The sequence below is a fragment of the Oryx dammah genome, unplaced genomic scaffold (genome assembly GCF_014754425.2).
Source record: "Oryx dammah isolate SB20612 unplaced genomic scaffold, SCBI_Odam_1.1 HiC_scaffold_11058, whole genome shotgun sequence".
Classification (NCBI taxonomy): domain Eukaryota; kingdom Metazoa; phylum Chordata; class Mammalia; order Artiodactyla; family Bovidae; genus Oryx; species Oryx dammah.
Genome location: NW_024080452.1, coordinates 1,898,226 through 1,909,951, shown reverse-complemented (window position 1 = coordinate 1,909,951; position 11,726 = coordinate 1,898,226). Strand labels below are relative to the sequence as shown.

The 11,726-nt window shown below is 46.7% G+C and overlaps 1 protein-coding gene across 2 annotated transcripts; it reads left to right on the top strand.

The window, feature by feature from the left end:
• Positions 1-9,696: 9,696 nt before the first annotated feature.
• On the top strand, positions 9,697-11,412 carry LOC120860385 (U8 snoRNA-decapping enzyme). Of its 2 annotated transcripts, XM_040236185.1 has the most exons (3): positions 9,697-9,867; positions 9,962-10,231; positions 10,944-11,412. In XM_040236185.1, the coding sequence occupies exons 1-3, from the start codon at positions 9,730-9,732 to the stop codon at positions 11,121-11,123; spliced, it is 588 nt and encodes a 195-aa protein (XP_040092119.1). In that variant the 5' UTR covers positions 9,697-9,729; the 3' UTR covers positions 11,124-11,412. The 2 variants fall into 2 exon arrangements, with proteins under 2 accessions (XP_040092119.1, XP_040092118.1); XM_040236184.1 differs by lacking the exon at positions 10,944-11,412 and having other exon boundaries at positions 9,707-9,867; positions 9,962-10,450.
• The last annotated feature ends 314 nt before the right edge of the window (positions 11,413-11,726 follow it).

Here is an 11,726-nt window from a genome sequence, read left to right as displayed (position 1 = left end):
GGGAATTAATTATTTAATGTATTTGGGGCTGGGGCCAAAGTGAAAGCTCTCAGTCCATTATATGGGCTCAGGATAAAGGAGGCAGGCAAATTAGACAGCAGCTCAAGACGGGAAGATACTCCACTCCTCTTTCAGGATGGTGGGGCAATTCATGTGCCTTAACTACTGTGTCAGAAGGGAAGGGGGCCAGGCCACCAACAGGATAAAGGAGGAAAAATGAAAAATGGAAGAGAAGAAGAAAGGGGTGAAAGAGAGGCAGAGACAGAGAGGGGGAGGGGAAAGGGACAGGAGTGACCACACAGCAAAGATCATTTTAAAATGATCTTCCTGGGACTTCCCTGGCAGTCTAGTGGTTAAGAATCTGCCTTCCAATACAAGGGGTGCAAGTTCAATCCTTGGTTGGGGAGTTAAGATCTCACGTGCCTTGTGGCAAAAAAAAAAAAAATCCAAAAACTAAAATATGAGACAGAAACAGTACTGCAACAAATTCAATAGACTTTAAAAATGGTCCACATAAAAAAATAGTGATCTGTGTTTGCATAAGGAAAACAATTGAACTTGCTCCCAGATGATTTCCCTCATAGTTCAGTTGGTAAAGGATCTGCCTACAATGCAGAAGACCTGGGTTCAATTCATGGGTTGGAAAGATCCCCTGGAGAAGGAAATAGCAACCCACTCCAGTATTCTTGGCTGAAGAATCCCAAGGGCAGAGGAGCCTGGCAGGCTACAGCCCATGGGGTCGCAAAGAGTCAGACATGACTTAGCAACTAAACCACCAACCACCTCGCAGATGACTAGGACTCTGGACCCACTCTCACCATGTACTGTGAGATCAAGCACAAGTCATTTCCTTGGAAGCTCAGTTTCCTGCCTTTGCCTGAAGATTGCCATAAAAAATAAGCAAGATAATGTCGCATGTTGAATCATGGGGAATTGCTCATGCGGCTCATGTGCACATGCTTTAAGTGCTGTTAAGATGCTCTCAACTTTGGAGGAGGAATTATTAATTTTATTATCAGGCTGCCTGATCTCCCATCATTAGAGATTCATCCCTGAAGGCCTCCTTAGGTAGTTAAGATTCTAGTACTGACATCCAAACACACCCCAAAAGTCAACACTTTAAGCCATTTTCAGCCAGTTCTTTGACTAGGAATTTGCCTACAGTCAGTTGAGAGCTGAGAGGCTGTGAAGAAAGCAGCTCTGGGAAGGCCCTTGAGTGATGCCAAGGACCAGCTCCACGTCCTGCCCAGGCCTCAACACACTTCACATGCAGGAACCCACAACATAAGCTGCATCTCCAGTGCCCTCAGTATACTCAGCTTTCCCCCAACTTCAGAAGGAAATTCAGAAATTTAGTCCAACAAATATATCTTATGAAATAATATATCTGTAAATACTCATTAGGAGTGCTGTGCTGTGCTCAGTTGCTCAGTGGTGTCCAACTCTTTGTGATTCCATGGACTGCAGCCCATCAAGCTCCTCTGTCCACGGGGATTCTCCTGGAGCCATTAAGATTTACACGGAAAATAAATCTTAATGCTAATAGAGTATTTGCAAAGCAGAGTTGTAAGTTTAGTTGGGAGACAATCATTCAGCAACTAGAGTTTTTTCTTCCCAAAATATTACACTTTTTCCTGCTCTTAAAGATTGAATTTTTGGCTCCAGTTCACCCCTCCCTGGACCCTTGACTGCTCTTTAACTTCTTAGTTCTTCCTCCTGTCATAGGAGGTGGGTATTTTCCTACCCCCAGACTTTGAGTTTGGCCACGGAACTGTTCCGGTTGTATTATCACTCAGGAGCAGGAAACTTAACAGGGATAGTTGGTTAAAGGGCACGATGTTTCAGTTATATGCAGTGAATAAGTTCTAGAGATTTTATGTACATAAGGACTGTAGTTAATAATACTGTATTACTGTAGACTTACAATTTGCCAAGAAATAAATCTTAAGTGTTCTCACCACACACACGCATAAAATAGTAACTATGGGAGGTGATAAGATACATTAATTAGCCTGATCGTGGTAATTTCACAATGTATATGTCTAGCAAATATATCAAATCATCATGTTGCACCCCTCAAGTATATACAATTTTTCTTGGTCAATTATACCTCAGTAAAGCTGAGGACATGACTGAGTGACTGAATTGAACTGAAAGCTGGGGGAAAATTCAGGCAAGAAGGAGACAAAGATCTTACAGGCACAAAGAATATGCCGTCTTTTCATGCTACTAGTTCATCGAGTGTGAGGGTGGCCATGGCAGGTTTGAGTGGAAGGTGTGTGGCTGGTCTCCAAGACAACCCCAGTGATCCCTCACCTCTGGTAGGTATCCTGCTCTGTCTGTGCAGCTCCCTATCATGTGGCATCAGGGATGGCCTTGTGGTCAGTAGGATCCTGTAGAAGTCATGTACGATTCTGACACTAGTCATAAAAGATATGGATCCCAGGTTGCTTTCCCTTGGGTGCCTCACTCTGAAAGAAGCTGGCCACTGTGTCATGAGGGCACTCGATCAACCCCATGGCAAGATCTGTGTGGCATGAAACTGAGGCTTCTGCCACCAGTTCTAACTTCCAGTCATACAGTGAGCCACCTGGGAAGCAAATTCTTCTGCCCTAGTCAAGCCTTCATCTGATGCAGCCCATGCTGATTGCTGGATGAAAACAGCATGAGAAACTCTGAGCCAGAACCATCTAGTGAGCCATTCTGTAATTCCTGAGCATCAGCCACTGTGAGATGTGTTTATTGTTAAGCCTCTACCTTTTACAATAAATTTCAGCAACAGATCACTAATACAGAAGGCAAAGTTCACATGTGAGCTGGTTTTCTTTTTTTTTAGTTCATTTATTTTTATTTATATTTTTGACCATACAGCATGGCATGTGGCATCTTAGTTCCCTGACCGGATCAAACCCATGCCCCTTTCATTGGAAGCACAGAATCTTAAGCTCTGCTCCACCAGGGAAGTAGGTTCCTAAACACTACTCTGTTTTTTGGCCATGTCACACAGCTTGCGGGATCTCAACTCTCCAAGCAGGGACTGAACCCTGGCCAAGGTAGTGAACGGCCAGAACCCTAACCACTAGGCACCACAGAACTACACACGTGAGCTGCTGAGTTTACTTTGCTGAATCCCTAGAAGTGCGCAGCCCCTGAGGAAGACATGGCTTTGAGCTGTAACTTGAGACTGTGTGGAGGGCAGGTTTGCAAAATGTCTGAGATAAAGCAATATTAGGCTGATCCAGGTGCAAAGATGAAGCCTGATCATCATGTGATGAGTCTGGGCATCGAGGGTGGAGACCAGGAGAAGGCGATGAGGAGTGCGGGCTGCCTGGGGTGGGCAAAGGAGCAGGGTGTCGGGGGGAGGCTCCTAGGTTTCCAGAAGGCGGGCTGGACAGGCATTCACAGAGGTAGGGGTATAAGAGACGCAGGTGGGGGAGAAGTAGCTCATTCCTGGGTATGCTGGATTTGAGGCATTTGTAGGGTATTCAGCGGGGAGGGGTCCAGGTATGAAGCTGGAAGCATCTGAAAAATTCTGTCCTCTAACTGAAATGGACCCACCTGATGAGCTCCAGACAACACAGCTGTGGATATTATTGATGCTGTGCCTGCAAATAATCAAGAAGACAGCTGGCTTCTGTAGAATGCCACCTCCTTGAAGGCTGCTGGATGTAACTGCAGGTATGTGAATGCCTAAAAATTAATAACAACAGCAGCAGCACCTAGCCCTTTCAGTAAGTACTGATGGATAAACCTCAATGGGCTCCTGCTGGCAGCTCTCTGCAGGGGGCACCTCCTTTCCCTCCCTCCTCTTCCCATCCTATAGTCTTCAAAATCAGCAGTTCTTAATCTTGGTTCTGCATTTGAAACACCTGGCAACTTTTATGAGGATTAAATGGGATGGTGTAAAATTTTCTGACAAATGGGGGATGCTTGCAGTCTTCTTTTGCCTAAAAAGTAAAACCAAACTCTCACCTGTCCCCCCCTCTCCTGGACCAAAAGAGATCCTCTCTGTGAAAGGGTTTTGTGAAATGCAAAGCTTTATTCAAATGTAAATTATAACCTTTACCTTTAACTTCAGGAGAAGTCAAAGAGCTCTTTAACTTTTTACTATGAAAAACATCAAACTATATATAAAGAGAATAATATAGTATGCCTTTGTTAGGGAACTATCCCTTAGCTTCAGAAATGATCAATTTGTGGCCAATCTTGATTTTATTTATAGTCTCACCATTACTCCCTCACTGGCTAATTTTTTTTATCATTCATAAATATTTCAGCATGTATCTCTAAAAGATAAATAATCTTTTTTGTAGAAAGCCACACTACTATTACACTTAAAAGTGTTAGTCGCTCAGTTGTGTCTGACTCTTTGTGACCACAGGGACTGTAGCCCACCAGGCTCCTGTGTCCATGGAGTTCTCGAGGCAAGAATAGTGGAGTGGGTTGCCATTTCCTTATCCAATTACACTTACAACATGATCAATAATTCCTATAGAATTCAAATATCCACTCAGTCTTCACATCTCCCCCATAGTCTTTCTTTCTTCGGATTAGGATCTAAATAATCCCTTCACTAGATATGTCTCCTCAATCTCTTTTAATATATGGATTCTGCCCCCATCTCTTCTTCCCTTGTAATTAATTTACTGAAGGAACCAGCTCATTTCTTTTGCAAAGTTTCCTTCAGTCTAGATTGCATCATCCTGAATTAAAAAAAAAAAAAAAAAAAAACTTTATTTTTAGAAGTAAAAGTACAGAGATACCAGGTAGTTCACGCAGTCACCCCTGCAATCACCATCATACCACGAGTGCATGGCACCCACAAGACATACCACTGTTGATGCTGCTCTGGGTCACCTGGCCGAGGCGCAGAGGTAACAGCATCAGGTTTCGCCAGGTACGGAGCCCCCGCCCTACCCCGTTCTGTTAGGCCCCATGTGCTCATAGCCCACACTGGAGGAGTGGCTGTTTTACTTACCCCTTTGGGGCAGAGCCTCTATATAAATTATTTTAACTACTACTGAGGAGGAGACTTGTTTCTTTTCTATTTATGTACTTTTTCATAATTTATATCAGTGTAGACCTGTGGAGATTTATTTCATCTTTGGGTTATAACCCAATAGAGCTTTATTTTCTTGCCCACTGTTTCAACTTTGGCTGTAGGGAGTTCTTTCAGTTGGCTCCTGTGTCCCTGCCGCTTTGAAAAACTCCCATCTCGCTCTCTCTCTCTATATATATATATATATTTCCATTATTGATTGATTGATGAATTTTCAGTGTACTTCCTAAATTTCCGGTGTCACAAGATGCTCTGAGCTCATTATCTATCCACTGTATATTTCCTGGCCCAGTGCTTGAAGCAGCATTTCTCCAAGGAGTCCTGGTTCCTTTTACTGGGAAATGCTAACAGAAATCAAGATCTGGGCACTGCATGTGCTTGTTGCTCCCAAGGAATCACTTCATTTAGGCCCTCCCAGCTGACAGAGCAAGGACATTTGTATGTATACTAAATGTCTCTGGAATATACACTTATCCAAAAATGTTTCTGTATATAACCCTCAATATCTAAACAAATTCTTAACTGATGTCTCCAACTCTAATCCACTACTACCTGGATCACCTTAGCTTCTTCCTGATATTTGAAAAAGATTTTTTTTTTTTTAATTTCTTATGATAGCTAGATTCAAATTCAGTTTTTGGGCAAGAATATTTCATAGGTGGAACATTTTCCCATCATTTTGATGATGTTGGCAGCCATTGATGATCATTTCTTAGGCTCTCTTAATTCTTTAAAGTTTAAAAAACAGCAAAGTTTTGATTGATTTCATCTTTCTTCTCTGAATAACTGGAATTCTCTATAGAAAGAAAAACCTGGTTTTCCCAGTAGTCATGTACTGATTTGAGACCATAAAGAAGGCTAAGTGCTGAAGAACTGATTGCCTTTTTTTTTTTTTCTGATTGCTTTTTAACTGTGGTTTTGGAGAAGACTGTTGAGAATCCCTTGGACTGCAAGGAGATCAAGTCAGTCAATCCTAAAGGAAATCAGTCCTGAATACTCATGCTGAAGCTGAAGCTCCAATACTGTGACCACCTGATGGGAAGAGCTGACTCATTAGAAAAGACCCTGATGCTAGGAAAGATTGAAAGCAGGAGGAAAAGGGGATGACAGAGGTTGAGATGGTTGGATGGCCATCACCAACTTAATGGACATGAGTCTGAGCAAACTCTGGGAGACAGTAAAGGACAGAGAAGCCTGACATGCTTCAGTCCATGCAAAGAGTCAGACACAACTGGGCAACTGAGCAACAACAACTATTTGGTTGCCTGAGGTAGAGCTCTCTTCTCATTTACTTAAAAATCATGAATAAGTTGCCTAAGCAGTCTCTGAGGCTGAACACTGAGCTATTTTTGCTCTTGAACTGGGAGCATCTCTGGAGGCATGTGGCTCAGTTCTCGACCTTTAGCCCCAACTGCTGGGCAATCTGCCTCAGGAGGTGGAAGAGGAGAGGTGGGGACAGAGGCTGGGCTCCCCCAGCAGAGGCAGAGAGCAGTCTGGAAAGGCAGGCCAGGCTGGAGGGTCTTGATGGCTTCCATATTCATCCATCCTGAAAAAGCTCTGGTCTCATTTTCTTGTAGAGCTATTGTCTTGGTTTCATAGTTACTCACGTTGCTATAGAAATAGCTGAATTAAAAGTCTCTTTCAAGCAACCATTAGAGGATACAATCTCTCGAAGCCCTGGAAAAGGCATGTTCGACCCTAAATCCCCAAGGAAGCCCTTCTAGAGAGAAACCAAGTCACCTTTAGAGTGTTAAGGGTAAGGGTTTTAAGGGTAAGGGTTAAGTTTAGGGCACAGTTTGCAGCCCTGGTTCCTTATCAGAGTCACCTCAAACACATATAAAAACCACTTATGGGACTTTCCTGGTGGTCCAGTGGTCAAGAGTCCGCCTACCAGTGCCGGGGACGTGGTTCAACCCCTGGTCCAGGAAGATCCTACATGTCGTGGGGCAACGGAGCCCGTGTGTGTCACAACTACTAGCCTGTAATCTGGAACCTGTGCACTGCAACAAGAGAAACCACCACCAGAGTAGTCCCCACTCACTGCAGCTAAAGAAAGCCCAAGTGCAGCAACGAAGACCCAGCACAGCCAAAAATAAATAAATAGTTAAAAAAAAAAAAAAGAAAAGAAACCCACTTACGCCTCAGTGCCACTTCCAGAGATTCTGAATCCCTTTGTCTGGGTGGAACCTTGGAATTGGCAGGGTTTTTTCTTTTATTATATTTTTGAGGTATAGTTGACATGTAATATATCAATTACAGGTATACAATGTAGTGATTCTTAAGTTTTAAAGGTTATACTCCATTTAATTATTATAAAATGTTTGCTATATTCTCCATGTTGTACAATATATACTTGTAGTTTATACCTAATATTTGTACCTCATAGTCTCCTGCCTCTATATTGCCACTCCCTTTTCCCTCTCCCCACTGGTAACCACCGGTTTGTTCTCTTAAATTGGTGAGTCTGCCTCTTTTTTGTTATATTCTCTAGTTTATGGTATTTTTTTTAGATTCTATATATGTGGTATCATACAGCATTTGCCTCTGTTTGACTCATTTCACTTAACACAACACCCTCCAAGTCATTCTTTTTTATGGCTGAGTAGTATCCCATTGTATTTATAGCACATCTTCTTTATCCATTTGTCCGTCAGTGGACATTCTGGTTGGTCGGCAATTGTAAATAATGCTTCCACAAACATTGGAGTGCATGTATCTTTTTCAACTTCAATAAGTGTTTTTTTGTTTGTCTTTGTCTTGTTTTTGGATATATACCCAGGAGTGGAATTGTTGGGTCATGTGGAAGCTCTATTTTCAGTTTTTTGAGAAAACATTGTACTGTTTTCCTCAGTGGCTACACCAATTTACATTCTGGAATTGGCAGTTTTTATGAGCTTTTTGCAAAGTTTAATCGTTTAAGCTTGGCAACTTCCAGATCCCTGGATATTTCTTAGAATTTTCTAGAACTCTAAGAGGGGAATGACTTATATCACACATACAGTTTCATCACTTTGATTCAATTGTCTCTGTCAGTAGATGCCATCTCTGCCATTTATTAAGAAGACTAAGCTATGAAAGATGATCCCTCACTCCACGCCCACCCCCTACCCCACCCTACGCCATGCTGAGGCCTGGTGAGCTCCAAGTGCCAGCCTTTACACAGTTCTCTGGCCCACCCTGAACTCCAAAGATAGCTACATTTGCTATGCCTAGCACTGCTCTGAGTGCCCCAAGTCTCTTAATATCCCTAATAGGTTGGTATGTGTCTACCTGCTCAGTGTTAGGCTCTTTGCAACCCCATGGACTGCAGTCTGCCAGGCTCCTCTGTCCATGGGATTATCCTGGCAAGAATACTTGCGTGCATTACCATGCCCTCCTCCATGGGATCTTCCCCACTCAGGGATCAAACCTGCATCTCTTGTATCCCCTGCATTGGCAGGCAGATTCTTTACTGCTGAGCCATCTAGGAAGCCCAATAGGTTGGTATATGCTCTACTTAACAGAGTTGACAGACTTTTGCTAAAGCCAGCCTGTGTCTGGGAGGGTTCTTGGGCTTTTTCTTACCACATTCTGTCATTTACAGGCTGTGACTTCAAGCCCAGCCTCTCTCAAGAAGCTGACTCCTCCCATCCTTTGTGTAATAAATACTGACTGCTGATGAAGAGAGAACCTACACAGAATGCAGGGCCTGAAAAAAGGTGCGGAGGCTTAGAACGAGGGATTCTGAACCCCTGTTCCTCACTCAGCATCAGGCCCTGAGGAGCCCCCAGTTCTGGGGATGGGCTGTTCCCCACCCTCCTTCCTTCAATGGTCTGAGCCTAGAAAGCCTTGGACACTTCTACCTATGACTTTTGCTCTCTCTCCTTCCTGCACCCACAGGGTTTCAAGCACAGCCCTTTCCGGGAAAATCTCTCCTGTCCATTCTATCCACCACTTACTGCCACCCCCAAGTCCTGACCAGAACTACACCCCCACATCTCATCCTGTAATACCCATCCCATAAAGTGACAGCGCCATCCATCCAGGCCTGAAACCCTGCCATCACCCTGGCAAAGTATCCCTCCCCACCGACTCAATCAGCAACTGCGTCCCTGCAGTACCACCCTCAGGATGGCTCTTAAACCCATCTCTGTCCCAACTGTACAGGATAGGTCGAGGCTCCGAGCCAATTCTGCTCTATTCCCTTCCCACCGCAGGCCCAGGGAACCATCTAAACTAACCAGGTGTGGCTCCCAGGACGCCCACCTGGCTCCTCCGGCTCCCAGGACGCATCCCTGTCCCTAATTAGACAAACTCTACTCAGGCAGAAAACCTCTGCGCACGACTCAGCACTCCCAACACTGGCGAAGTACCCTGAAGCCAGCCTGTGACTGCAGCACTATCACCGGACTCCTTCTTGTCCAGGATCCTGCCACTCCTGCAGCCCCCGCCCGGCCCAGGGCCACTTTTCAGGTGCCCCACTGGGCCTTCCCCGTCCCCGCAGGTCCCGCTCTGATTGGCTGCCGCCGCTGCCACGTCTCGCCCGAGCCCCGCGGGGATTGGCCCTGGCCGCCGGGCCCTACAGGGATTGGTCCGTGCCACCGCGCCCCGCCCCGGACCCTGCAGGGATTGGTTCTGGTGGCCCACGGCTTGCCGGGCCTTCTGCACTGCAGAGCTGAGGAAGGCAGCCCATGGCTGGTATGCGTAGGCTTGAGCTGGCGGAAGCCCTGCATCTTGGGCCGGGCTGGCGGCACGCGTGCCACGCAATGCTCTACGCACCGGACCCAGGGCTGCTCTTTGGCCGCATTCCGCTACGCTACGCCGTGCTGGTGAGGAGGGGGCGCTCCCGGCCACCGCCCGCCCCCGTCCCGCGGCCACGCCGCCTTGGGCGTCCCCGGCCATCCCAGCTTCCCTCTCCCACAGATGCAGATGCGCTTTGATGGGCGTCTGGGCTTCCCTGGCGGCTTCGTGGACTTGCGCGACGGCAGCTTGGAGGACGGGCTGAATCGCGAGTTGGGCGAGGAGCTGGGCGAGGCTGCGGCCGCCTTTCGTGTGGAGCGCGCTGACTACCGCAGCTCCCACGCTGGGTCCCAGCCGCGCGTTGTGGCGCACTTCTACACTAAGCTCCTGACCCTGGAGCAACTGACTGCGGTGGAGATGGGCGCGCCGCGCGCCCGAGACCACGGGCTGGAGGTGGGGCCAGCCCAGGACCCCACCCCGCCTCCTCCAGCCCCGGAAGGCCTGTCCCCGCTGTTTCCTCACGTAGTTGGGGTCTGGGTGATTAGTTACAGCCAACCTGGCCTCCCTGCAAAGGTCTTGCCCTCTCGCCTCTTTACAGGCCTCTGCGTTGTCTTTCTAAAACTCAGCCATCCAAGTCACTCTTCTGCTACCACTTTATAATGGCAGACTTGGTACTTTAGGCCTTATTTTTTTCTTGCCTGATTTTTTTGGGAAAACTTTGGCACTTAGACTAGGGGAGAGAGGGACAGATTGTGTATGCTAATCAGGGTCATCTAAGAGGCTCATTAAAACAGTGATTACTGACCCCACTCCCATAATTGCTCAGCTGGGGAGGGGAGAAAGACATGAGAATTTGAATTTTTCCAAAGTTCCTAAATAGTGCTAATGTGGCAGCTTTGGGTACCAAATTTTGAGAAACTGGTGTAGCATGCGTTTTGGAGGTGGGAGCCACTAAGGTGGTGTGGGACGGGTTGGCATTTGTGAGATGTATAGCATGACCTGGGTTATTTGTCTGCAAAGACCTGTGCCCTCTACGTCCCCAGAGGTGTGCATGCTCAGGCCTGGTTATTTTGAGCTAATAAGGGGTGAGACCTCTAACCTAGAAAGATCTGGCTGGGATAAGCTCCCTGAATTTCCAGAGTCTCCTGTCTCCTTCCTTTCCCAGGTGCTGGGCCTGGTGCGGGTGCCCCTGTATACCCTGCGGGATGGTGTGGGAGGCCTGCCTGCCTTCCTGGAGAATACCTTTATTGGAAACGCACGGGAACAGCTGCTGGAAGCCGTCCAGAACCTGGGACTGCTGGAACCTGGCTCTTTTGCACATCTTAAGATTTCAACTTCTCCCTAGAGGCAGCCCTCCATGGACCCATGAAACCTGCCTCAGATCAGCCCTTTGTACTGGGGAGGCAGGGAGGAAAAAGGGAATTTTTCTCTTCTGGGCCTGGGCTGCATAGATGATAACAGATTAAAAGAGTATGTAATGTGTGTTCTGAGCAGAGGACCCCGTGGTGACTCATGGCATCAATGGCAAAAATCTGCAGCTCATCCTGGGGGCCTGACATTCTCAGAGCCTGCCTCTTTTCTTTATATTTGTGCATACGCTTCTCTGGTGGCTCAGACAGTAAAAAGTCCACCTGCAGTGCGGGAGACCTGGGTTCTATCCTTGGGTTGGTAAGATCCCCTGGAGGAGGGCATGGCAACCCACTCTAGTATTCTTGGCTGGAGAATCCCCATGGGCAGAAGAGCCTGGTGGGCTACAGTCCATGGGGTCACAAAGCATCGGACACAGCTGAGCAACTAAGCACACACATAAGCTGATGCCTCCCTCTATCCCTTGTGATGTCCAGTTTAAGCAGGAAGTGGCATATCAGCATACCCACTTCCTTGCTGGGGAGGAGCTTCTGAACCAGGGAGAGTCTCCACATTCCTACATGGCTGTTCCCAGGGTCTA

Coding starts and splice junctions, on each gene's coding strand:
- LOC120860385 (XM_040236184.1), top strand. CDS start 9,730: ATGGCTGGTATGCGTAGGCTTGAGCTGGCGGAAGCCCTGCATCTTGGG. Junction 9,868..9,961: donor CGCTACGCTACGCCGTGCTG/GTGAGGAGGGGG, acceptor CCTCTCCCACAG/ATGCAGATGCGCTTTGATGG.